This window comes from Lissotriton helveticus, chromosome 1_2 (assembly GCF_964261635.1).
Source record: "Lissotriton helveticus chromosome 1_2, aLisHel1.1, whole genome shotgun sequence".
NCBI classification, from domain to species: domain Eukaryota; kingdom Metazoa; phylum Chordata; class Amphibia; order Caudata; family Salamandridae; genus Lissotriton; species Lissotriton helveticus.
The window spans coordinates 5,401,435-5,428,811 of NC_136058.1; the positions used below are offsets into that span (position 1 = coordinate 5,401,435).

The 27,377-nt window shown below is 48.1% G+C and overlaps 1 protein-coding gene across 1 annotated transcript in view; it reads left to right on the forward strand.

Moving 5' to 3' along the window:
• The window catches only part of LOC144797641 (uncharacterized), a 353,681-nt gene that overhangs the window by 233,505 nt on the left and 92,799 nt on the right, over positions 1-27,377 (forward strand). The window contains exons 43-46 of the mRNA XM_078668345.1: positions 1,449-1,709; positions 9,889-10,146; positions 23,222-23,485; positions 26,753-27,013. Of these exons, the coding sequence (XP_078524471.1) occupies positions 1,449-1,709; positions 9,889-10,146; positions 23,222-23,485; positions 26,753-27,013 (1,044 nt within the window). The remainder of the gene's footprint in view (positions 1-1,448; positions 1,710-9,888; positions 10,147-23,221; positions 23,486-26,752; positions 27,014-27,377) is intronic.

Genomic DNA, 27,377 nt, shown 5'->3' on the forward strand with positions numbered 1-27,377 from the left:
AGTTTTACCACAAGTATGTCTTTTTTTGTTCCTGCTAATGTGATTTTTCTTCATTATCATCTTTTACCCAATTAATAAGACATTAATATGTAAGTCATATGGTTACTTTTGTTCTTAGGAATGTATGATGCACACCATACAACAATTAGTCTATAATCCATGTCAAGTGATTTCCTATAGAGAGACTGTTAATTATAGTTACAATTTTATATGCTGCCCATAGCCATCTTGTGCAAGGATTTCCTCTGTCCTGGATAAATAATAATAATAATAATATGAAATTTATAATGCGCTCAGCTTACCCGGGGGCATCCCGGCGCAACAGACCAGAAGGAGAGACTCAGCTAATCACTACTATGGAAACAAGTGGGTCTTAAGAAGTTTCCTGAATGGTAGCAAAAGCAATATTTTGTCACCAAGGGGCCATATATTATGTTTATATGGGCAATCTAGCGCCCTAAATAGCTCCCTGGTGTTGCCTTTCTGTAGTAGGAGTGGTGCCCCTCTCTTGTGCACCTCTGGAAATCATGTCTAGTCATGGGTATGAAACAAGATAGGTGTGGCACAGCAGCCAGAGCGGCTGACTCCAGAGCCAAGGATCCTGGTCCGAACCCTGGTGCCAGCGGCAGCTCAGCACCATGTGACTCTGGATAATAGCTCATTTAATCCATCAGACGGCCCCCAGCACCTTGAAACCTTGAGGGGTGATATGTTTTTACATTACATTACCCATCTTGTGCACATAGTGATTTCTTCCTCCATCTCAAAACTTTGAGGCTCTCGGCGAGACTGTCAGACTTCCTCAGAGAGTCTGGCCAGTGACGTAACAAAACTTGAGGTACTCTCCCCTTAAAAGTGCATGGAGGGGGGCCCCCAAGCTCCAGCCCGTGCACAGAAAGAGCCCCCTGGAGCTCAGCCCTCCCCACACTGGTGGGTGGGGGGGGATCTGGGGTCTATTGTTACTTAACTGAGTCCGGTAGTACGTAGACTATGTTTAATGCCTCTCTACCTCAACCAGTTAGAAATCACTATATTTGCATGTTGTCACTCTGCGTATCTGTCAACCCACTTTCTCATTCTTTCTACATTGCATAACTCCTGGAGACTGCTCACCTGTCAGGTTTAATTCCTGGCTCAACCTGCACGTCTCAGCCAGTATCCATTCACAGTCAACCACTTTCAATCTCACACCATGCAATTCTGTCCTGCTCAAAGTACTCCACATATGTTGAGTTCGAAGTAAAAGAGGTTCTTAATAACACATCTTATTATTATTTAGATATTATCTATAGTGATCTTTTAGCTCATTTTGGACTTGACTAATGTGTTATATCTTCACTTCTGTCAAAATCCTCAATACATTTTTTAAAGAAATTAAATAGGTATGGTGTTAACAAGGGAATATTTCTCTGTATAAATTCCATGTTTTCTTTTTACTCTCCTTTCAGTACCCTGTACGCCTCAGCATCTGATTGCTGATGTTCTCTGTGAAAACAGCACAATCTTGGTGACCTGGAACTCTGTCAGCGGGGCTGTATCGTATGTTGCCACGGCGATAGGAAAAGATAGCGTACCAGTGTTGTGCAACTCCACAGAAAGTACCTGCATGCTGTCAGGCTTAGCATGCGGGAACAACTACTCTATCACAGTGAGGTCCTCAGATGGTGTCTGTCAGAGCGCTGCAAGTACTACAGCATATTTCACCACAGGTAGACATCTAAGCTGCTCATTCCGGAAGCTGTCTTTTTTATTTATCTAGATCAGTAGCATGTGGAATACCTTCCGGGGTATATGTTTTGTCTCATAGGTTTCCATATTGGCATCCAACTCATGCTTCACTTTCTATTATACTGTGTTGCGGTGTTTACCAGATGTGCTGAATATTTCCTGTTCGAGTTTCCAACTTAGAGATCAGGCATGGCATTCTGAGGTTTTCATGATAAACTGACTAGACCAATGGCACCTGGGTTAGGTTTTCCCTGAGCAACTATCAGACCTATAGCTGTTATTATTGGCATGTCACCATGACTAACCCATGCCTACTGTACTGAATGTAAGCTTTCTCACAAAGTGGCCATCATGAATACATTCATAAAGTTACAAACGTATACAAGATCGCCATCGGCACAGCAAAATGATAACTTTCCTCAGAGGGTCTAACAAGGATTCTCACAGTGCAAATTTACTATGCCTGTGGTTTGTCACGGGGGTGACCAAAACCAAAACCCTTATCTACTACTGTAACCTGTGAGATTCCATATAGGCTTTAATTCTGAGTAATAACAATCCACCTTAAATACTTATTCACTTAAAAATCTGCTTTTCGTAATAATTAGGTTAGGCCTTCTCAAGGAACAAATGCTTATGGGGTTCCCCCCAACTTTTATCCGTGCTTTATGGTTTTACCATTCCTAACTCCACGCTTCAGTGACCAAATTGGCCCTACAAGCTTGGAGGGCAGCTTTAAGATGTACCCAGTAGGACACCAAGCTCACACAACAAACACCTCTCTGGCATGGTACCTGGTTGAGGGAGGTGGCATCTTTACGGGATTTTGAACTATGGGATCTTATTGGAATCTCACAACGTGGGCATGTCTGGTTAGGAACAACCATGCATTCATATCAAGAACTACAAACCACATATGCATTGACTCATACACAGTTTTATAAATATCTTCAACTGAGACATGCACTTCAGCCGCATTCCTCCCAGACTGACTCACTCCCCAAGGTCAGTTCACTGGAGGCTAAACTTTTGATGGGTGATTTGGGCAAAGGTGAAGTCTCTAAATTTAACCAAACCTTGATAGTTAATACAACGGGCACTGTGTACCTCCTTAGAAGCCCGATGGGAGGCATGACTAGGACCTCTATAGTATGACAATTGGTGCGATGCACTGGTGGCACCAAGGAGGATCACAACCTCTTCCAATCTTTGACTGGTCCAAACATACAACCTGTATGTTGCCTATCTCTACCCAGCTAGGCTCCACTGAGCGAGACTGCTTCTCGAGCCTACATGCCCTCATTGTGGCGATGCTCATGCCGAATTTTACTACGTGGTTTGGATGTGTCCTATAATTCAAACTTTCTGGTCTGCGATAGTAAGAGAGTTAACTGAGGTGCTGGGATTGGGGGTCTCCCTTTCTCCCCTAATGCTTCTGATGGGTGTCCTTCAGGGCTCAAGAGGTGCACAAGTTGACTAGTCACTGTTAGGGAAGGCCCTCATGGTCGCTAAACGATATATCGCTACCCAATAGAAATCCTTTCTCCTCCCACTCTCTAACAGTGGCGCCGGGGGTAGATTGGTGTGCGCTGCAGTAGAGACCAGAGTACGAGGACAGGGGCTGCCCCCTTAAGCATGGCCGAATATGGGGGAACTGGTTCGGCCAGTAAATCCATGGTTCTGCTTAAGGGCGGAGGTGCCGCTGTTGCTGTTGCTTTGTAATGATGTATTGTATCGACTGAATGCCAGTGCCTTGCAATCGGACTATGTAATTTTATCTGGCAAGCCAAATTTGTGTCGTATTGTTCTTAATTTTCTTTGTTCAAAATTAAATAAAATCTGTTTATCAAAAAATGTCAGGCCTACTGCATGTAACTCTTCTTAACAAACAATCAGCCCTATAACATTTATAATCAGCTTGTCAATATGCCAATCTCCTACAGTATTGGGCATAAACTGTCCCACAAGGCAGTACCTTGTATGCCATAATAAAATTGCAAATATGTACAAACCTGCACTTGTCAGCACATAATAAAAACTCTCGTAAGAGAGCCTAACAGGAATTATTATAGTGTGCCTTTTATATCCCCAGATTCTGTTTTGGTGGTGGCACACCAACATTAAAACCTTTGCCTCCTATGGTAATCTGTGAGATTCTATGTCGTACAGGCTTCAGAACATTGTAACAACAATCCACCCTTAAAGGGTATTGCCTTTAATGCATGCTTTTCACAATAGTTAAATCAGGCCTTCTGGCTTCGTCATGACATTTCATGATAAACAGATCAAATGTATTGAATCTGCCATAACGTTTCCCAATTAACCATTAAAGCCTTTACCCTTAACCATTGACTTGACCCATAACCGACTAGGCCTATTCGAATGTACAAAAACTGGAAAACATGTATTTAGTTATACAAGAGTCATCATTGTGAAATCCCCTAAGGATTGTCAGAGTGGTAGGGCAACATCAAAAACATTTTCTATCATGCTAATCTGTGAGATTACATTTAACATAATACCTAGCTATATCCTGTAACACAATGTGATAACAGCCCACTGTTAAAGGCATACTGAATTTAAAACATACATTTTACAATACAATAAATAAGCTAGGTGTACTCTTTTGGCCTTAATTGGACATAATAATCAGCTAAGACTATGGCTTCGGACATACTTTTTCCTGGTTCAAAATCAGTCATATAGCTTGTCACCATAACTGATTCCGGTCTACTTCTTTGAGTGTAAGCTTTCCCACAAAGCAACCATCAGGCACAGAGTAATACAAATACAAAGGTATACAGAATTACAGCTGGCTATGTAAAATGCTATCTCTCCTGAGAGGATCTAACATGAATTGTCACAGAGCATAGAATCTACATCCATAGTTTGTAACAGGAAGCAACCAATACGAAAATCCTTACCGACAACTGTAATCTGTAAGATCCAATATAATATAATCCTTCTCGGCATGCTTTCATACAGAGTAATAACAATCCACCTTTGTTAGACCTGGCATCCTTAGCGTGGTTTCCCATTACTTTTTGCCCTCTGACCTCCTGTTTTGCTGACATCACTTTTTCTGCTTTTAGGATTCTGGCCACTTTACCACTGGTAATCAATGCTAAAGTTCATATGCTCTGTACTCCAAATATGGTAACATTTGCTATTCTACAATTGGATTCTTTAATTTCCTTATAAGTCCCTAGTAAAGTGCACTATATGTGTCCAGGGCCTGAAAATTAAATGCTACTAGTGGGCCTCCAGCACTGCTTGTGCCCCTCGCTCCAGTAGCCCTTTAAATATAGGTCAGGCCTGCCACTGCAGAGCCTGTGTGTACAGTTTAAACTGCCAAATCGACCTGAAAGTTATCCCTTGTGCCAGGCCAAAACCTTCCTTTTTAATACATATAAGTCACCCCTAAGGTATGCCCTAGGCAGCCACCAGGGCAAACTGGTGCAGGGTATTTAAAAACGTGGACATGGTCTTTTAAGTTTTACGTGTCTGGTAGTGAAATACTTTAAACTTTGTTTTTCACTACTGCAGAGCATATCTCTCTCATAAGTTAACATGGGAACTACCATGTAACATTTTATAAGTGTAATTTCCATTTGGGATAAGATAAGAACATCTAATTTGGTATCTCTGGACTCACAATTTGAAAACACAACTTATGAGGAAGCTGACACTTGCCTTGGATAGGGCTGTACCTGTCTCAATACAAAGGGTTTCATATCCCCTGTAGTGAGTCTGCGGCCAGGGCAGGAATGGCCCTGGCCGCAGACGCCCTGGCCGCAGACTCACTACATCTCTTTGAAGTCTCCCTACTTCAAAGGCCATATTGTGTATAAGTAGTGGACCTCTCACACCATGAAATCAGATCTCTGCTGAAACCAATGACATTCTGCCAGGAAGAAGAGCTATTGTGATGTAGGAGGAACTTCCACTCTGCCATATGCTTTGCTACATTGGCCTGCTGCCTGCTGATTGCTGTGCTATAGAAGGGACTGACACTTTGCTACCTGCTTTGCTATGATGGCCTGCTGCTTCTTGCAGCGAGACGGACCGGACCTGCTCTCTACATCCTTGACCCCAAGTTTCTCTAAAGGCTTGCTGGCTTACCTCCTGTTTTGAAGTCTCAGAACCATCAAAGACTTCCTTCCACTCTGCTTCAGCTGTTAGACTCTGTCAACAGTGAGTCCTGCCTTGCCAAGAGGTGCATATCCAGTCCTGGGCCTTGAAAGTGGGTTCTGCAGCTGTTTTCTTGCAGAGAGTGGCACAGTGATGACTTTGCGCCGATCGGAACCAAAGCAGTGCCCTTTGACGCCGACTTAGTGGCAATCCTAGTCTGGTCAACAATGACAAGGGTCTCGACTTCAAAGCTCAACGATGACGTACCATCGATCCGAGGATATCTCTGCACGGCTCTATGACGATGCAGCACCTGCATCGTAAAGAGTTCGACGATGACGCAGGACCCAACTGCGTGAATTGGAACTGACGCATCGAGCTCTTGATGCCGATGCTTCCTCCATTCAATGTACTTTTTCAGCAGGCCCTGTGTGGGTCCTGTAGCGGGCCTGCCCTTCATCACAGTCGGCCTAAACTTTGGATTTACCCCTGTCCAGCACGGCCTCAAGTAACTCTTAAGCGCTAGTGACTGCTAAGCACTATATCACAGTTTACTCTTTAAAAATTCATATCTCGTGTTTTATTTATTGGATATTTGTTATTTTGGTCTTCTTTTACTACAATAAATATACTACAATTTTTAGGTCGAGCTGGCGTTGGAGCGTGAAGCGCTCCCGCCAGCGAGTTCTATAGTCGCCGTGTTCACTGGCAAGGGAGTCTAGGGCTGTGCACGAGCCGCTACTGGCCTGTGCACGAGCCGACTCAGCTCTGTGGACGCGCACGTCTCCGGAAGACGTGCTGCGCCCGAGCCGCCTCCCGCTTGTTCTTTCAGCAAATATTCTCGGAGCCGTAGGGCAAAGTTACCGAACAGAACAACAGGTAGGCTTTTTACATTTATGAAGACAGTATGATAGGCCTCGTACACACACCTCCCCTTCCAGTGCCATACTAAATCAATCTAGCAGTGTACCCTAGGTATTGTTGGGTACAGAGTATTTGAGATCTTGCTGTTGGCTATGGGCTATTAACGATGAAAGTATTCTCAAGCTTTGTCTGCGCAATTGCATATTTTGTGATGATCATCGTGATTTCCTGTTTGGGTTTTTCGGATCCAAGAGAGGTGTTAACAGTCGATAAAGTTGATGTTTATAAAACTGTAATAAAGCGTCCTGTCTCTTTTTTTGTGTTAAGCTTTTTTTTGTTTTCTACACGTAGTGTATATATATATATATATATATATAGTCCAGGGCAGACAACCAAAGGAAGAAACTAATTTTGCGAAAGGCGTATATTGTAGCTGAATGTATATAGTGCTTCTTACCTCTGAGGAAGTGCACTAGAAGAGGGGTAAGCGCACTTACAGAGTGCAGTTTCAGAGTGCAGATTGAGAGTGCAGCTTGAGAGTGCAGCTTGAGAGTGCAGCTTGAGAGTGCAGATTGAGAGTGCAGATTGAGAGTGCAGAGTGCATATTCAGAGTGCAGATTCAGAGTGCAGATTGTGAGTGCAGATTCAGAGTGCAGAGTGCAGATTCAGAGTGCAGAGTGCAGATTGTGAGTGCAGATTCAGAGTGCAGAGTGCAGATTGTGAGTGCAGATTCAGAGTGCAGAGTGCAGATTCAGATTCGGAGTGCAGAGCGCAGATTGTGAGTGCAGATTCGGAGTGCAGAGTGCAGATTGTGAGTGCAGATTGTGAGTGCAGATTGTGAGTGCAGATTGTGAGTGCAGATTCAGAGTGCAGATTCAGAGTGCAGATTCAGAGTGCAGATTGTGAGTGCAGAGTGCAGATTGTGAGTGCAGATTGTGAGTGCAGATTGAGAGTGCAGATTGAGAGTGCAGATTGTGAGTGCAGATTGTGAGTGCAGATTGAGAGTGCAGATTGAGAGTGCAGATTGAGAGTGCAGATTGAGAGTGCAGATTCAGATTCAGATTCAGATTCAGATTCAGATTCAGATTCAGAGTGCAGAGTGCAGATTGTGGGTGCAGATTGTGGGTGCAGATTGTGGGTGCAGATTGTGGGTGCAGATTCAGAGTGCAGATTGTGGGTGCAGATTGTGGGTGCAGATTCAGAGTGCAGATTCAGAGTGCAGATTGTGGGCGCAGATTGTGGGCGCAGATTGTGGGTGCAGAATGTGGGTGCAGATTGTGGGTGCAGATTGTGAGTGCAGATTGTGAGTGCAGATTGTGAGTGCAGATTCAGATTCAGAGTGCAGATTCAGAGTGCAGAGTGCAGATTGTGGGTGCAGATTGTGGGTGCAGATTGTGGGTGCAGATTGTGGGTGCAGATTGTGGGTGCAGATTCAGAGTGCAGATTCAGAGTGCAGATTGTGGGTGCAGATTGTGGGTGCAGATTCAGAGTGCAGATTGTGGGTGCAGATTGTGGGTGCAGATTCAGAGTGCAGATTGTGAGTGCAGATTGTGAGTGCAGATTGTGAGTGCAGATTGTGAGTGCAGATTGTGAGTGCAGATTGTGAGTGCAGATTCAGAGTGCAGATTGTGAGTGCAGAGTGCAGATTGTGAGTGCAGATTGTGAGTGCAGAGTGCAGATTGTGAGTGCAGATTCAGAGTACAGATTCAGAGTGCAGATTCAAGAGTGTGAGTGCAGCGTGCAGAGTGTGAGTGCAGATTCAGAGTGCAGATTCAGAGTGCAGATTCAAGAGTGTGAGTGCAGCGTGCAGAGTGTGAGTGCAGATTCAGAGTGCGAGTGCAGATTCAGAGTGCAGATTCAGAGTGCAGCGTGCAGAGTGTGAGTGCAGCGTGCACATTCAAGATTCAGAGTGCAGAGTGTGAGTGCAGATTCAAGATTCAGAGTGCAGAGTGTGAGTGCAGCGTGCAGATTCAAGATTCAGAGTGCAGTGTGTGAGTGCAGCGTGCAGATTCAAGATTCAGTGTGCAGAGTGTGAGTGCAGCGTGCAGATGCAGAGTTCAGTTAAAATGTTGCTAGGCTAGGGCTTTAAAGACACCCCAAAGTGGAAAAGACTGCTGTTTTTCTTTGGTTTTGTCCAATCTTGTCCAGACGGTCACGCCTAGTATTTTTTTGCAACTATCTTTTCTCCTAAAACATTAATATTCAGGATTGCTGAGGGGTCTCCCCTGTCAGTCCTCGTGGTTGTTTTTTGTGAAGCCCCTGCAAGAAATGGCCATAAAACAATTGGCTGTTTCAGTTGTCTAGAAACACCACAGATTCTGCTTGACCTGGGCGTGCTCCATGACTTGCAAGTGGAACTTCACAGACAACTACATAAAAAAAAAGCATTTGCAATGCAATAGGTCTCGCATTTGTGAGAGTTTAACCTATTGGCATTGTAAATGACAATGCCTTTTATTTATGTTTTAAAAACCAACACATAAATAAAAGACATTGCCATTTACAATGCCAATAGCTCAAACTCTAACAACTGCGAGACCTATTGCATTGTAAATGCTTGTTTTAACTGGTGTGGAGTCTTTTTATAGTGTTTTGCACTAGGTGACTGTAATTTAAATGTTACACGAATACTTTTATTATTGACTCTTAAGGGAAACCTTACTGACTACTCTGTGCCAAGCTACCAGATAACACAGGTTAATGTAGGTTGTGTATCTGACTTACCATGACTTGTATGGTGGTCCCTACTTGGACAGGATGCAAACCTCTGCCAACTAGAGACCGGATTTCTAACAACCTTTAAATGAGGTGATGATGAGATCAGGCCTATAACACTGATCAATAGCTTGCCAACATATAACTCAGTCCCGCTGTATTCAGTTTAAGCTTTCCCAGGAGCCAAAAAAGTGCAATACATGCACTTCTTTCAGTGGAAGTACACATCTTCAGCCCTATCAAATGTTATACTCAGGGCAACCAACATGTTCTTAAAGCCGAAACTCCTCTCTCATTTGTACTCTAAATGGTTTTTATTGTTGATGAAAAAAGGTGTGGAACACCTACACAGTCCAGCCAGACCTAAAAACGGCTCCTAAATGTTTTAGCTATACACGCGGATCCTTTTAGATTTGTCTAACCTTTATAATGTTTGCTTTTCTTACCCAGAGCCATGCCGGCCAAATATTGTTGCAGCAGACTACGTGCTTATTAACACCGCCGCGGTGGCGTGGCAGCCTTGTGACGGGGCCACGTCCTACACAGCAACGGTCGAAGGAAGCAACGGGCACGTGGCCACCTGCATTACAACCGACACCTTTTGTAACATTCCCGATCTGTCGTGTGGGCAAGTGTACACCGCACACGTCACTGCCAAGAATGAGAAGTGTAATATCACATCGAACTTTACAAAGGAGATCATCACATGTAAGTGCACGTTTTACTCCCAAAAACACCTTACGGTTCACATACAGCGATGACGCGCTCTGCGGTGTTGCCTGTATTGTATCCAATGTAGGGGTGCGTAGGTTGTTTTTATGAAAGCGCAATCTTGTGTATCTTCAGAAATGTTGGCCTATCCACAGTTTCCAGAAATACCCATTTACATTATTTAACACAGTTGCATAGTTGTTTTTTATCACAAACTGGCATGGTTTCCTTCCGAGTAGTGGCAGCGTGGAAAATGTATGTGCGATTTTCTCGCAAATTAACCTTCGTACCATTTCCCTCACAGATTAGCAACTTAACAGGTGATTGTGATTTTTTTTTTTTACTTATTAAACAACTTAAAAGAGGCACGAAAGTCCTGATTATAATGGTAAAATCCATATGCAGATTTCTTCACAAACTAGAGTAGTAATTGTAGTATTCACAAGAATTATGCGAAATTAACGATGAAAAAAAAGATGCAGATTTGCATACCCATTTCAATTATGTAGATCAGATGAACTAGGAAAACTTAGAACCGTCTGCTTCGACAGACACACTTACCAAATGATGTGAGTGTCAGCAGTAGAGCTTGTCTAGAAACCATTAACTGAGTTCATTAGAAACTGCTGTTTTTCAAAATATTTTTGTTTATACAACAAAATGTAGGGAAAGTTGTTCTTGAAGCAGTCATGGTCAAAAAAAGAGGTATGCAGTTCCTAAGGAAGGGGATGGGCAAAAGACCAGGTAAGAGAAGGAACAAGAAGGGGAGAGCTCCAATAAGGAGCAAGGGCCCCCACTCACCCCGAGAGGTGTCATGCTTCATCATAGGGCTGCTCCTCGGTGGGCAGGCGCTGTAATGCATGACGGGCTCCCACTAGGGGGGCTCTTTGCCAGAGGTCTTCTGTGTTGTAAGCCGGGGGGCACTATGTGATGAGGTGGAGGGGCAAACGTGTAGTGAGTAGAGTGGGTGCAGTGAGTGTATTCAAAATAGCTATGAGCTGGACACTGATGCTATGGCTAAAAAGCAGTCATGCCATTTACTGTTGATTCAAATGACTTTTTACTTTCTCATACTTTCTAATTACCTGCATTGGAACGTTAACTAGTACTGAATACAAACTTGTTAACTGTTGCATAAAGAAGTCGTGAGTATTCCATAGCTCCTCAAATTTTCACAGCTGAACAACAGGAGGTTTATTTCAGTGCTCTCTCCCCCTGCTCCTCTCAGTCAAAACTGAACAGGAGGCCTCTTGCAGTGCTCTCCCACTGCTCCTCACAGATTTGAGGCTGAACAGGAGCCTCTTGCAGTGCTCTCTCTCTGCTCCTCTCAGTCAAAGCTGAACAGGAGGCCTCTTGCAGTGCTCTCCCACTGCTCCTCACAGATTTGAGGCTGAACAGGAGCCTCTTGCAGTGCTCTCCCACTGCTCCTCTCAGTCAAAACTGAACAGGAGGCCTCTTGCAGTGCTCTCCCACTGCTCCTCACAGATTTGAGACTGAACAGGAGCCTCTGCAGTGCTCTCCCTCTGCTCCTCTCAGTCAAAGCTGAACAGGAGGCCTCTTGCAGTGCTCTCCCACTGCTCCTTACAGATTCAAGGCTGAACAGGAGGCCTCTTGCAGTGCTCTCCCACTGCTCCTCTCAGTCAAAGCTGAACAGGATGCCTCTTGCAGTGCTCTCCCACTGCTCCTCACAGATTTGAGGCTGAACAGGAGCCTCTTGCAGTGCTCTCCCACTGCTCCTCACAGATTCAAGGCTGAACAGGAGCCTCTTGCAGTGCTCTCCCACTGCTCCTCTCAGTCAAAGCTGAACAGGAGGCCTCTTGCAGTGCTCTCCCACTGCTCCTCACAGATTTGAGGCTGAACAGGAGCCTCTTGCAGTGCTCTCCCACTGCTCCTCACAGATTCAAGGCTGAACAGGAGCCTCTTGCAGTGCCCTCCCTCTGCTCCTCTCAGTCAAAGTTGAACAGGAGGCCTCTTGCAGTGCTCTCCCTCTGCTCCTCACAGATTCGAGGCTGAACAGGAGGCCTCTTGCAGTGCTCTCCCTCTGCTCCTCACAGATTCGAGGCTGAACAGGAGGCCTCTTGCAGTGCTCTCCCACTGCTCCTCACAGATTCAAGGCTGAACAGGAGGCCTCTTGCAGTGCTCTCCCACTGCTCCTCACAGATTCAAGGCTGAACAGGAGGCCTCATGCAGTGCTCTCCCCCTGCTCCTCATAGATTCAAGGCTGAACAGGAGCCTCTTGCAGTGCTCTCCCACTGCTCCTCACAGATTCAAGGCTGAACAGGAGGCCTCTTGCAGTGCTCTCCCACTGCTCCTCACAGATTCAAGGCTGAACAGGAGACCTCTTGAGGTGCTCTCCCTCTGCTCCTCACAGATTCAAGGCTGAACAGGAGCCTCTTGCAGTGCTCTCCCACTGCTCCTCTCAGTCAAAGCTGAACAGGATGCCCCATGCAGGGCTCTCCCACTGCTCCTCACAGATTCAAGGCTGAACAGGAGGCCTCGTGCAGTGCTCTCCCTCTGCTCCTCACAGATTCGAGGCTGAACAGGAGGCCTCTTGCAGTGCTCTCCCACTGCTCCTCACAGATTCGAGGCTGAACAGGAGGCCTCTTGCAGTGCTCTCCCACTGCTCCTCACAGATTCAAGGCTGAACAGGAGGCCTCTTGCAGTGCTCTCCTACTGCTCCTCACAGATTCAAGGCTGAACAGGAGCCTCTTGCAGTGCTCGCCCACTGCTCCTCTCATTCTAAGGTTGGACAGGAGCCTCTTGCCGTGCTCTCCCACTGCTCCTCTCATTCTAAGGCTGAACAGGAGGCCTCATGCAGTGCTCTCCCCCTGCTCCTCACAGATTCAAGGCTGAACAGGAGCCTCTTGCAGTGCTCTCCCACTGCTCCGTACAGATTCAAGGCTGAACAGGAGGCCTCGTGCAGTGCTCTCCCACTGCTCCTCTCATTCTAAGGTTGGACAGGGGCCTCTTGCCATGCTCTCCCACTGCTCCTCTCATTCTAAGGCTGAACAGGAGGCCTCATGCAGTGCTCTCCCACTGCTCCTTACAGAGGCTGAACAGGAGCCTCTTGCAGTGCTCTCCCACTGCTTCGTACAGATTCAAGACTGAACAGGAGCCTCGTGCAGTGCTCTCCCACTGCTCCTCACAGATTCAAGGCTGAACAGGAGGCCTCTTGCAGTGCTCTCCCACTGCTCCTCACAGATTCAAGGCTGAACAGGAGGCCTCATGCAGTGCTCTCCCCCTGTTCCTCATAGATTCAAGGCTGAACAGGAGCCTCTTGCAGTGCTCTCCCACTGCTCCTCACAGATTCAAGGCTGAACAGGAGCCTCTTGCAGTGCTCTCCCACTGCTCCTCACAGATTTGAGGCTGAACAGGAGGCCTCTTGCAGTGCTCTCCCTCTGCTCCTCACAGATTCGAGGCTGAACAGGAGGCCTCTTGCAGTGCTCTCCCTCTGCTCCTCACAGATTCGAGGCTGAACAGGAGGCCTCTTGCAGTGCTCTCCCACTGCTCCTCACAGATTCAAGGCTGAACAGGAGGCCTCTTGCAGTGCTCTCCCACTGCTCCTCACAGATTCAAGGCTGAACAGGAGGCCTCATGCAGTGCTCTCCCCCTGCTCCTCATAGATTCAAGGCTGAACAGGAGCCTCTTGCAGTGCTCTCCCACTGCTCCTCACAGATTCAAGGCTGAACAGGAGGCCTCTTGCAGTGCTCTCCCACTGCTCCTCACAGATTCAAGGCTGAACAGGAGACCTCTTGAGGTGCTCTCCCTCTGCTCCTCACAGATTCAAGGCTGAACAGGAGCCTCTTGCAGTGCTCTCCCACTGCTCCTCGAAGATTCAAGGCTGAACAGGAGGCCTCTTGCAGTGCTCTCCCACTGCTCCTCACAGATTCAAGGCTGAACAGGAGGCCTCTTGAGGTGCTCTCCCTCTGCTCCTCACAGATTCAAGGCTGAACAGGAGCCTCTTGCAGTGCTCTCCCACTGCTCCTCTCAGTCAAAGCTGAACAGGATGCCCCATGCAGGGCTCTCCCACTGCTCCTCACAGATTCAAGGCTGAACAGGAGGCCTCTTGCAGTGCTCTCCCACTGCTCCTCACAGATTCAAGGCTGAACAGGAGGCCTCTTGCAGTGCTCTCCCACTGCTCCTCACAGATTCAAGGCTGAACAGGAGGCCTCATGCAGTGCTCTCCCCCTGCTCCTCATAGATTCAAGGCTGAACAGGAGCCTCTTGCAGTGCTCTCCCACTGCTCCTCACAGATTCAAGGCTGAACAGGAGGCCTCTTGCAGTGCTCTCCCACTGCTCCTCACAGATTCAAGGCTGAACAGGAGACCTCTTGAGGTGCTCTCCCTCTGCTCCTCACAGATTCAAGGCTGAACAGGAGCCTCTTGCAGTGCTCTCCCACTGCTCCTCGAAGATTCAAGGCTGAACAGGAGGCCTCTTGCAGTGCTCTCCCACTGCTCCTCACAGATTCAAGGCTGAACAGGAGGCCTCTTGAGGTGCTCTCCTTCTGCTCCTCACAGATTCAAGGCTGAACAGGAGGCCTCTTGCAGTGCTCTCCCACTGCTCCTTACAGAGGCTGAACAGGAGGCCTCTTGCAGTGCTCTCCCACTGCTCCTCACAGATTCAAGACTGAACAGGAGCCTCTTGCAGTGCTCTCCCACTGCTCCTCACAGATTCAAGACTGAACAGGAGCCTCTTGCAGTGCTCTTCCACTGCTCCGTACAGATTCAAGACTGAACAGGAGCCTCGTGCAGTGCTCTCCCACTGCTCCGTACAGATTCAAGACTGAACAGGAGCCTCGTGCAGTGCTCTCCCACTGCTCCTCACAGATTCCAGGCTGAACTGGAGGCCTCTTGCAGTGCTCTCCCACTGCTCCTTACAGAGGCTGAACAGGGGGCCTCTTGCAGTGCTCTCCCACTGCTCCTTACAGAGGCTGAACAGGAGGCCTCTTGCAGTGCTCTCCCACTGCTCCTTACAGAGGCTGAACAGGAGCCTCTTTCAGTGCTCTCCCACTGCTCCGTACAGATTCAAGACTGAACAGGAGCCTCTTGCAGTGCTCTCCCACTGCTCCTCACAGATTCAAGGCTGAACAGGAGGCCTCGTGCAGTGCTCTCCCTCTGCTCCTCTCATTCTAAGGCTGAACCGGAGGCCTCTCGCAGTGCTCTCCCACTGCTCCTCTCATTCTAAGGCTGAACAGGAGGCCTCTTGATGTGCTCTCCCACTGTTCCTCACAGATTCAAGGCTGAACAGGAGCCTCTTGCAGTGCTCTCCCACTGCTCCTCACAGATTCAAGACTGAACAGGAGCCTCTTGCAGTGCTCTCCCACTGCTCCTCTCATTCTAAGGCTGAACAGGAGGCCTCTTGCAGTGCTCTCCCTCTGCTCCTCACAGATTCAAGGCTGAACAGGAGGCCTCTTGCAGTGCTCTCCCTCTGCTCCTCACAGATTCAAGGCTGAACAGGAGGCCTCTTGCAGTGCTCTCCCTCTGCTCCTCACAGATTCAAGGCTGAACTGGAGGCCTCTTGCAGTGCTCTCCCTCTGCTCCTCACAGATTCGAGGCTGAACAGGAGGCCTCTTGCAGTGCTCTCCCTCTAATCCTCACAGATTCGAGGCTGAACAGGAGCCTCTTGCAGTGCTCTCCCACTGCTCCTCTCAGTCAAAGCTGAGCAGGATGCCCCATGCAGTGTTCTCCCACTGCTCCTCACAGATTCAAGGCTGAACAGGAGCCTCTTGCAGTGCTCTCCCTCCATTCCTCACAGATTCGAGGCTGAACAGGAGCCTCTTGCAGTGCTCTCCCACTGCTATTCACAGATTCAAGGCTGAACAGGAGCCTCTTGCAGTGCTCACCCACTGCTCCTCTCAGTCAAAGCTGAACAGGAGCCTCTTGCAGTGCTCTGCCACTGCTCCTCACAGATTCAAGGCTGAACAGGAGGCCTCTTGCAGTGCTCTCCCTCTGCTCCTCACAGATTCTAGGCTGAATAGGAACCTCTTGCCGTGCCCTCCCACTGCTCCCTGCAGATTCAAGGCTGAACAGGAGCCTATTGCAGTGCTCGCCCACTGCTCCCTACAGATTCAAGGCTGAACAGGAGCCTATTGCAGTGCTCGCCCACTGCTCCCTACAGATTCAAGGCTGAACAGGAGCCTATTGCAGTGCTCTCCCACTGCTCCGTACAGATTCAAGGCTGAACAGGAGGCCTCTTGCAGTGCTCTCCCTCTGCTCCTCACAGATTCAAGGCTGAATAGGAGGCCTCTTGCAGTGCTCTCCCTCTGCTCCTCACAGATTCAAGGCTGAACAGGAGGCCTCTTGCAGTGCTCTCTCTCCCCCTGCTCCTCACAGATTCAAGGCTGAACAGGAGGCCTCATGCAGTGCTCTCCCACTGCTCCTTACAGAGGCTGAACAGGAGGCCTCTTGCAGTGCTCTCCCACTGCTCCTTACAGAGGCTGAACAGGAGGCCTCTTGCAGTGCTCTCCCACTGCTCCTCTCAGTCAAAACTGAACAGGAGGCCTCTTGCAGTGCTCTCCCACTGCTCCTCACAGATTCAAGGCTGAACAGGAGCCTCTTGCAGTGCTCTCCCACTGCTCCTCTCAGTCTAAGGTTGGACAGGAGCCTCTTGCCGTGCTCTCCCACTGCTCCTCTCATTCTAAGGCTGAACAGGAGGCCTCATGCAGTGCTCTCCCCCTGCTCCTCACAGATTCAAGGCTGAACAGGAGCCTCTTGCAGTGCTCTCCCACTGCTCTGTACAGATTCAAGGCTGAACAGGAGGCCTCGTGCAGTGCTCTCCCACTGCTCCTCTCATTCTAAGGTTGGACAGGGGCCTCATGCAGTGCTCTCCCCCTGCTCCTCACAGATTCAAGGCTGAACAGGGGCCTCATGCAGTGCTCTCCCACTGCTCCTCTCATTCTAAGGCTGAACAGGAGGCCTCATGCAGTGCTCTCCCCCTGCTCCTCACAGATTCAAGGCTGAACAGGAGCCTCTTGCAGTGCTCTGCCACTGCTCCTCACAGATTCAAGGCTGAACAGGAGGCCTCTTGCCGTGCTCTCCCCATGCTCCTCACAGATTCAAGGCTGAACAGGAGGCCTCGTGCAGTGCTCTCCCACTGCTCCTCTCATTCTAAGGTTGGACAGGGGCCTCTTGCCGTGCTCTCCCACTGCTCCTCTCATTCTAAGGCTGAACAGGAGGCCTCATGCAGTGCTCTCCCACTGCTCCTCACAGATTCAAGGCTGAACAGGAGCCTCTTGCAGTGCTCTCCCACTGCTCTGTACAGATTCAAGGCTGAACAGGAGGCCTCGTGCAGTGCTCTCCCACTGCTCCTCTCATTCTAAGGTTGGACAGGGGCCTCATGCAGTGCTCTCCCCCTGCTCCTCACAGATTCAAGGCTGAACAGGGGCCTCATGCAGTGCTCTCCCACTGCTCCTCTCATTCTAAGGCTGAACAGGAGGCCTCATGCAGTGCTCTCCCCCTGCTCCTCACAGATTCAAGGCTGAACAGGAGGCCTCTTGCCGTGCTCTCCCCATGCTCCTCACAGATTCAAGGCTGAACAGGAGGCCTCGTGCAGTGCTCTCCCACTGCTCCTCTCATTCTAAGGTTGGACAGGGGCCTCTTGCCGTGCTCTCCCACTGCTCCTCTCATTCTAAGGCTGAACAGGAGGCCTCATGCAGTGCTCTCCCACTGCTCCTTACAGAGGCTGAACAGGAGCCTCTTGCAGTGCTCTCCCACTGCTCCGTACAGATTCAAGACTGAACAGGAGCCTCGTGCAGTGCTCTCCCACTGCTCCTCACAGATTCAAGGCTGAACAGGAGGCCTCGTGCAGTGCTCTCCCTCTGCTCCTCTCATTCTAAGGCTGAACAGGAGGCCTCTTGATGTGCTCTCCCACAGTTCCTCACAGATTCAAGGCTGAACAGGAGCCTCTTGCAGTGCTCTCCCACTGCTCCTCACAGATTCAAGACTGAACAGGAGCCTCTTGCCGTGCTCTCCCACTGCTCCTCTCATTCTAAGGCTGAACAGGAGGCCTCTTGCAGTGCTCTCCCTCTGCTCCTCACAGATTCGAGGCTGAACAGGAGGCCTCTTGCAGTGCTCTCCCTCTAATCCTCACAGATTCGAGGCTGAACAGGAGCCTCTTGCAGTGCTCTTCCACTGCTCCTCTCAGTCAAAGCTGAGCAGGATGCCCCATGCAGTGCTCTCCCACTGCTCCTCACAGATTCAAGGCTGAACAGGAGGCCTCTTGCAGTGCTCTCCCACTGCTCCTTACAGAGGCTGAACAGGAGGCCTCTTGCAGTGCTCTCCCACTGCTCCTCACAGATTCAAGACTGAACAGGAGCCTCTTGCAGTGCTCTCCCTCTGCTCCTCACAGATTCAAGGCTGAACTGGAGGCCTCTTGCAGTGCTCTCCCTCTGCTCCTCACAGATTCGAGGCTGAACAGGAGGCCTCTTGCAGTGCTCTCCCTCTAATCCTCACAGATTCGAGGCTGAACAGGAGCCTCTTGCAGTGCTCTCCCACTGCTCCTCTCAGTCAAAGCTGAGCAGGATGCCCCATGCAGTGTTCTCCCACTGCTCCTCACAGATTCAAGGCTGAACAGGAGCCTCTTGCAGTGCTCTCCCTCCATTCCTCACAGATTCGAGGCTGAACAGGAGCCTCTTGCAGTGCTCTCCCACTGCTATTCACAGATTCAAGGCTGAACAGGAGCCTCTTGCAGTGCTCGCCCACTGCTCCTCTCAGTCAAAGCTGAACAGGAGCCTCTTGCAGTGCTCTGCCACTGCTCCCTGCAGATTCAAGGCTGAACAGGAGCCTATTGCAGTGCTCGCCCACTGCTCCCTACAGATTCAAGGCTGAACAGGAGCCTATTGCAGTGCTCGCCCACTGCTCCCTACAGATTCAAGGCTGAACAGGAGCCTATTGCAGTGCTCTCCCACTGCTCCGTACAGATTCAAGGCTGAACAGGAGGCCTCTTGCAGTGCTCTCCCTCTGCTCCTCACAGATTCAAGGCTGAACAGGAGGCCTCTTGCAGTGCTCTCCCTCTGCTCCTCACAGATTCAAGGCTGAACAGGAGGCCTCTTGCAGTGCTCTCCCACTGCTCCTTACAGAGGCTGATCAGGAGGCCTCTTGCAGTGCTCTCCCACTGCTCCTCTCAGTCAAAGCTGAACAGGATGCCCCATGCAGGGCTCTCCCTCTGTTCCTCACAGATTCAAGGCTGAACAGGAGGCCTCTTGCAGTGCTCTCCCTCTGCTCCTCACAGATTCAAGGCTGAACAGGAGCCTCTTGCAGTGCTCTCCCACTGCTCCTCACAGATTCAAGGCTGAACAGGAGCCTCTTGCAGTGCTCTCCCACTGCTCCTCACAGATTCAAGACTGAACCGGAGCCTTTTGCAGTGCTCTCCCTCTGCTCCTCACAGATTCAAGGCTGAACAGGAGGCCTCTTGCAGTGCTCTCCCTCTGCTCCTCACAGATTCAAGGCTGAACAGGAGGCCTCATGCAGTGCTCTCCCACTGCTCCTTACAGAGGCTGAACAGGAGGCCTCTTGCAGTGCTCTCCCACTGCTCCTCTCAGTCAAAGCTGAACAGGATGCCCCATGCAGTGCTCTCCCACTGCTCCTCACAGATTCAAGGCTGAACAGGAGCCTCTTGCCGTGCTCTCCCACTGCTCCTCACAGATTCAAGGCTGAACAGGAGCCTCTTGCAGTGCTCTCCCACAGCTCCTCAAAGATTCAAGGCTGAACAGGAGCCTCTTGCAGTGCTCTCCCACTGCTCCTCACAGATTCGAGGCTGAACAGGAGGCCTCTTGCAGTGCTCTCCCACTGCTCCTTACAGATTCAAGGCTGAACAGGAGGCCTCTTGCAGTGCTCTCCCACTGCTCCTCACAGATTCAAGGCTGAACAGGAGCCTCTTGCAGTGCTCGCCCACTGCTCCTCTCATTCTAAGGTTGGACAGGAGCCTCTTGCCGTGCTCTCCCACTGCTCCTCTCATTCTAAGGCTGAACAGGAGGCCTCATGCAGTGCTCTCCCCCTGCTCCTCACAGATTCAAGGCTGAACAGGAGCCTCTTGCAGTGCTCTCCCACTGCTCCGTACAGATTCAAGGCTGAACAGGAGGCCTCGTGCAGTGCTCTCCCACTGCTCCTCTCATTCTAAGGTTGGTCAGGGGCCTCTTGCCGTGCTCTCCCACTGCTCCTCTCATTCTAAGGCTGAACAGGAGGCTTAATGCAGTGCTCTCCCCCTGCTCCTCACAGATTCAAGGCTGAACAGGAGCCTCTTGCAGTGCTCTCCCACTGCTCCTTACAGATTCAAGGCTGAACAGGAGCCTCTTGCAGTGCTCTCCCCTGCTCCTCACAGATTCAAGGCTGAACAGGAGGCCTCGTGCAGTGCTCTCCCACTGCTCCTCTCATTCTAAGGTTGGACAGGGGCCTTTTGCCGTGCTCTCCCACTGCTCCTCTCATTCTAAGGCTGAACAGGAGGCCTCATGCAGTGCTCTCCCCCTGCCCCTCACAGATTCAAGGCTGAACAGGAGCCTCTTGCAGTGCTCTCCCACTGCTCCTTACAGATTCAAGGCTGAACAGGAGCCTCGTGCAGTGCTCTCCCACTGCTCCTCACAGATTCAAGGCTGAACAGGAGCCTCTTGCAGTGCTCTCCCACTGCTCCTTACAGAGGCTGAACAGGAGGCCTCTTGCAGTGCTCTCCCACTGCTCCTTACAGAGGCTGAACAGGAGGCCTCTTGCAGTGCTCTCCCACTGCTCCTCTCATTCTAAGGTTGAACAGGAGGCCTATTGCAGGGCTCTCCCTCTGCTCCTCACAGTTCCAAGACTGGGGATTGAAATGAGGTAGAGGTAGGCAAACCTGAAATCTGTCAACAAATCTGGGGAGGATCCATAATGGCAAAGCACTGGTAGGTCATGCATAAGATTATTTTGTATTGGCTTGGAGCATGAGCAGTGAAGGCCTTAGCTGGTGATCTTTGTTAGACGTGTAATGGGGCAAGTGCCAGCATTTTGAACATATTAAAATGGTCCAATGAACAAGAAGCGAGGGATTCAAACACAAGGCTTTCCATTATTACAGTTTAATGTTGATGAGATTCAACACCACACTAGCATTATTATACGGAGCTTCAGTTTTCGAGGAAGAAGAAGGCCACACTAGTGATGGTCCAGTGGAATGACGTGAACAGGCAAAGTATGTCGTGCAGTAAACACTATTGCCCATGTCAAAGTGGTAAGAAATCATTGCTGCAACATTCAGGTGCTGACTTGAGTCTTACTGTAGAATCCTATAAAGGGTGAGGATGTGGCGTAATGGCCAGAGTTGCCAACTTTGGAGCTGGGCAACAGGGCCGGACTGGGAGCCAAAACTGGCCCTGGCAAAGAGCTCAGCCGACCCCCTGCGAGCGGCAGAGCTGTTTGCCAGGGCCGGCTTCGGACGATTTTGTTACAGAGGACGATTCTGGTGATGGCTCAAAATCTTGTGATTTTGTGCAAATCGCTTACTCTCGACTACTTCCAAGAAATGAATGTGTCCTTTTGTAATGAAACTGGTGCCAATGTAAAGTGCTCCAATACCTTTGGGTCGAGTTCTCGCTATATAAATCTGCAAAAAAATAATAGAAACCTGAGTTATGGGCGCAGAATTTACCTTTGGTTTTCTGAGACAGCGTATTACAGGTGAGGAGCTGTATGTTTTTTTCCTTAGGATCTAGAGCATAAAAGTGGCCATTGCCGGAGCCCTGAACTATAGGACCAGATGTCTCTGCCACTGCCGAAGACTAGGATCTTCATTTTATTAGCAATAGATATTGGCCAAGGGTTACATATCTATTGGTTTACAACTAAGAAGTAGGCACCCAGGGTACTAGCTGTGGCTAGCTGATTTCAGCCAAGGGAGGATAGTTTGTGTGAGGCCAGCTCAGATGTAAAATGTGAAACCAAAGGATGTGAATGATTTGGCCAAAGGTTGTGTATAAACATTAGCGAGTAACATGGACAAGGAAGATCTTACTAGGTACTTCGAAAGGAATGGTTTACGCAGGATTAACCATACTGGATTTCCCATTCTTTCTTCTGCACCTGATTTAAGCCTAAGATGCACATTGGTGCAGTGCCTTCCTGTTAGAGTGAGGACCAGGTTGCCAAGGAATGCTGGTCAAGAAAGTCTCTTGTCTGGACATGTGTACATTTATGACCCGCGAATAAGGCGTAGGGTGAAGACTGACACTAGGAGCTAGCCACAAGGCCGTAGAATGGAGCAAAATTCAAAACTCAAATCTCAAGTATAAAATCTCTGCAAAGGTAAGAGAGTTACTTTGAATTTATGGAAGCTTCTCGAGATGCAGAAAGCACAGTGGGCCCCTTCACATGCTCAGTGGTCCACAAAGTAAAAGGGATTCAGTGCACAGGAAAAGAGGAATACGATTTGAATGATGGAAACTTGATAGGTCCTGTGGTTCTTTTGTGCTAGTTCATAATTCTACATCAGGAAGAGTGCCGGATTAAACTACGCGCAGGCCCCTAGGCATCCGAAATCTCGCCCCCGCAAATTATTTCCCAATACATTTTTAATTTTACCAACCAACAATTTTCATAAACAAATTTAATTACACAAAGCTAAACATTAATAATTATTAATGATATTAAACAAAAAATATATATTTTCATCTTAATAAACCAATAAAAGTTTAAATATTCACTTTCCACAATTTGTTTGGTGAAATCTTTCTGGCTATTCTGGAAATCTTCCTTTGGCAAGAGGTCGTATTCAGTGCTGTCTTTAATGTCAATTTTTCGTTTCTTTGAGTTGCTAATTTTTTTTCGATGTTTTGGAAACTATTTAAGAACGCTTGATTGTGATTTATTTCCAAGATCAAATCAATATTATGCGGGCCCCCAAAAAGGAGTGGGGCCCATTGTTCAGTGCCTACTTTGTCTATTTGGCAATCCGGAACTGTCAAGTGTTAATGAAGCTGCCAGGCTTGGTCTGTAATGATAAAAGGCCTTGTGGTGACACTGCTGCACAACATGTTGGAGTCATACAAGGCTTTAGAATTATTGACGAAATATTGTTGATCCATCGCTTTCATGTCTTTTCATGTCTTTCTCAGCCCCCTGCAGCCCACAGAATGTATCCGCCACCCTGATTCAGGAGGGCTTTGCTGCGGAAGTGACGTGGGAGCCCAGCAGTGGAGCAGTCTTGTACGTAGTGATAGCGGAAGGAAGCATCGACAGCTCCCCCCACAGCTGCCAGACACCGAACACGGTCTGCGAGATCGACAACCTGCTGTGTGGAAACAAATACAGCTTCACAGTCATTGCAGTGGGGGTTAGCAGCAACACGACGTCAGACGTCAGCTTCTCGCTGGAATCTGGTAATATATAACGCTGTACAGAGCTCAGCTGATAAAGTGTATCTTCTACAAATCCAATACATGGTGGAGACAGGCAGAGTGACTGAAAAAGCAGGGAGGGGACTGCGGGCAGGAAGAGCTTGGTGGAAAGAGTGGAGGAAATACCATCACCAAGGAAAACAGGATACTCATGTCACGTGCTTAAGGGGACATTTCAACTCAGACATCATTAACTGCGGGAGGTCTGGTGTACAGTAACTAGTTTGGTCAGATCTGTCATCTGTGGTCTGATGTTGTCAGGTTATGTATTTCAGTTTCCTCATCAGAGGCACAGCGGGTTGAATGAAACAGGCAAAATGGCTGACTTGATTGTTGTGAAATTGTATGGCATAATAACACATTAGGAATATGGGAATGCAGTTTTTCTTAGAGAAAAGAGGGGTCATCATGACCAGAAGTAATGCACTTTCCTGAGGAACACGAAGCGCACATCCTTTCTGTCACACACCCTTCTCTCTTACTGCCTCACCCTCATTCCTCACATGCACATGTTTACCCACCATCCTATTTCACTGTCATCTCCTCCAGGTTCAGCTGCCCTGTGCTTAGTTTGTAAAAGAATGAGTGCCAGTGCCCGAAGCGCTGCTCAGAAGCCCACATTGCAATTAAATGTCAGTGCGCCGAATACCAAGGCTGCATTGTCTTGAATCCACCCCATGCCTCTTTAATCCACTATCAGACACTCCCTGTCCCGTTTTCTCACTCTTGCAGGTTCCGGCTTTCTCCGTTTGTGGTGTTTTTTTCGGCTTTCTCTTCTTCCAGCTTTCTGGTTTGTATGTTTTCCCTCTCTTGCTTTTAGTTAATGTCTGATACTGAAAAATTAGTGTTGATGGATCCCACCGACAACCACCAGCTTAAACTAAGCACTGCAGCTGCCATATTGTCGCTCTTTTCCCCTCATTGAACAGCCCCCAAGAAATGCTTGCACCATTTCTTTATCCTTTGGATATTAACACTCAGTAAAGGCGACTAATACATTCCTCTCAGGCAGATGTTGTACATACATTATGAGGACTTTTATTTAAGCCTGGGCAGAGTTTGCAGAGTTACGCGTAGTGCAAAAAAAATCTGCCACGCTACACGGAGCTCAGCAAGCTGCGGAGTGTGTTAGATAAATGCTGTTTGCAGTGATGTTCAGTGCCAGGTGTTTGTTCGCACTGTGCAATAATTGTGAACGGCACCATGCACAGCGCAAGCGGAAGCTGCTTCCTTTCTGCAGCTCAAGTAGATTTTTACTCAAGCAGCAGCTTTCTCAACGCGAGCGGATAGAGTTCACCATATGCGACCACTCACATTGAAAAATCTGACCGCCCACGTTAAGAAAACTCACTGGGAGATATTTTTCCACGCTCGCGTCGTGCTCGCCAACTTGACGTTGAGAAGCGCAAACAAGGAAAAAACTCTGCTGAGCAGAATTTTTGGGAACTCCGCAAGCTCCGCGTACCACGGAGTGCGGAAAACTCCGCAAACTCGCAGAGCGGAGTTCACTGCCAAGACTTACTTTTAATAGGAAAGCCTGAAGACATAGGGATTCATTATGATGGCGGGCGGACATCAGTCCGCCTGCCATCATTGCGGTGCTGGGACCGCCTGCCAGACGTGTGGCAGTCTCACCACACATATTAGGATGCACCTGCCATACTGGCGGGGCATGCTGGGCCCTTAACATTGCAGGCGGTGTTGCTTGATGCAGCACCACTCGCAATGTCAAATTGGCATGCACTACATTTCCCTGCACTGCGTGGCAGGCACCACGCAGTGCAGGGAAATGCAGGGGGTACCATGGGTACCCCCCAGTACAGCAACAACCCCCCAAACAAGGGATCCTGCAACGGGCCCCCAAACCCAATCCCCACCAGCCTATAGCCTTTTTCTACCCCATCCTAATTTGGTGGACGGTGCCTGCTAGACGCCGTCACCATTTTACGAGCCCTGCACCCTCTGCCAGGCAATCGGTATGATTGCCTTTGGCGGTGAAGCGCGGACGGATTTTGCGTTTGCCGCGGTACCCACCGCCATCCTAATTGGGCGGTGGGTAATATGCTTAGTGATGGCGGAAGGGTGGTGGCGGTCCTTCCACCATCCTAATGACCCCCATAATGAGGACCTCAGGTATTAAGTGCAGATTAACATTAGTTGGTGGGGAAGGTAGAGCAAATTGAACAAATAGGGGGGCAATATTTAGAGGCTCAATGATGAATTGGGGCATGGAGATTGGATTTTGTCACCTTTACTGGTGCATTTATTTAGATTCTCAATATCTGAGAAGGTTGACCAATGATCTGTGCTGACAGATAGAGAGTGTGCATGTGAGAGAGAGTGAGAAAGACAGTGAAAGAAAAAAGGGAGAAATTGATTGTGTATTTTGAGAGCGAGAGTGATAGACTTCACAACAGGAAATGTTGTTGTATGGTTCTACCATGACCATGAGGGTGTCCAGTAATAAGAAATCACAAGCTTGTCTGTAAATATGTGGATGTTGCATTACTGTAGGCAAGGATTGAAATTACTATGACATAGGTGAGTGTCCCTCCACAAACTAAGGACATTTATTTTAAAAGGTATTGCGTATTTCAAAGTTTAAATTATATCTGCTACAACACCTTCTATGAAGCCTTCTGGTTCTTGAAGATGCAAATCATCGGTTCCTTAATACTGATAATTTGCTCTAGTGAAGTTAGCAGGAAGTGTGTAGTTCATTTCATTGTGCTGTGCCCTAATTGGTCGACTTTTGAAAATGAAATATAAAAAATAAATAAAAACCCAAGTATTAAGTGTTTTACAAAGAGATATACAAGTACATCCAGGACCATAAGACTTCCTGAGTATATGTTTTAATAATTTATACATATTTTATATATTTCACATTTAATGTTTTAGATTTCCAGTGGTTGGATATCCATTATTCACAGAAATTATGTATTATTACCTGCGAAGTATGGGTTTGAAGGCACTAGTGATTGTAAAATAACAATAGCCAAACTGATTCTGTCAAAAGTCACTCTGTAATGCTGAGTATGTATACAGTGATATGTTATTTAGATTTTCAGTGTCACTGTTGTCGGTGATAAGCCACCTTCACATCCCTACTATACACATTTGTCTTTGTAAGTTGATTAGTGAATATATAGCGCTTATTTACCCAGACATGACATCAAGATATGTACAATGAGCATCTCAACATTATTTCCTTTAATCCTCAAATTATTTTCATTTTATCCAATTTAGCTCCCTGCCCGCCACAGGATTTTACAGCTGTATTGCACTGTGACAGCAACTCAGTCTCAGCATCATGGCTAGCAAGTGAAGGAGCCATTTTCTACACTGTTCTAGCAGATGGATTTGACGGGGGTAATGCCTCATGCAACACAACAGCTAACCACTGCGAATTGCTCGGTCTTCCATGCGGGATGGAATGCAACCTGACAGTAGTCGCTGGGTCAAGCACCAGTCAGAGTGTACCTTCAAACACACAAGCAATAAAAACTGGTAATTCTTTGTTCCAGTGTGGGTCACATTTACAAGTGATTTCTGTGCAAAGCATAAGGCTGAAATTGAATGTCTCATCAGGCCTGAATCAGTAACTCAAATGAAAAATGTTTTCTTTGTTTCTCTTTTTTCTCTCTGTAAGCGGACCAAGTAATATGGCACTGTCTCTCACATGTCGATTGTTCATTGATACCTCTGTGTAAGAAAGTCAGTTATTAATTGGGGTGGATATGAATCCACCAAAAGGATTACAACTACAAACTTGTCAGGGTAAAACACAGTTTCAGTCATTTTAACTTGTGCTCAACTTTAACTTAGGAAAATGTTTAAAATATTTGGCAGTAATAAAGCTATGTAAAAGTCA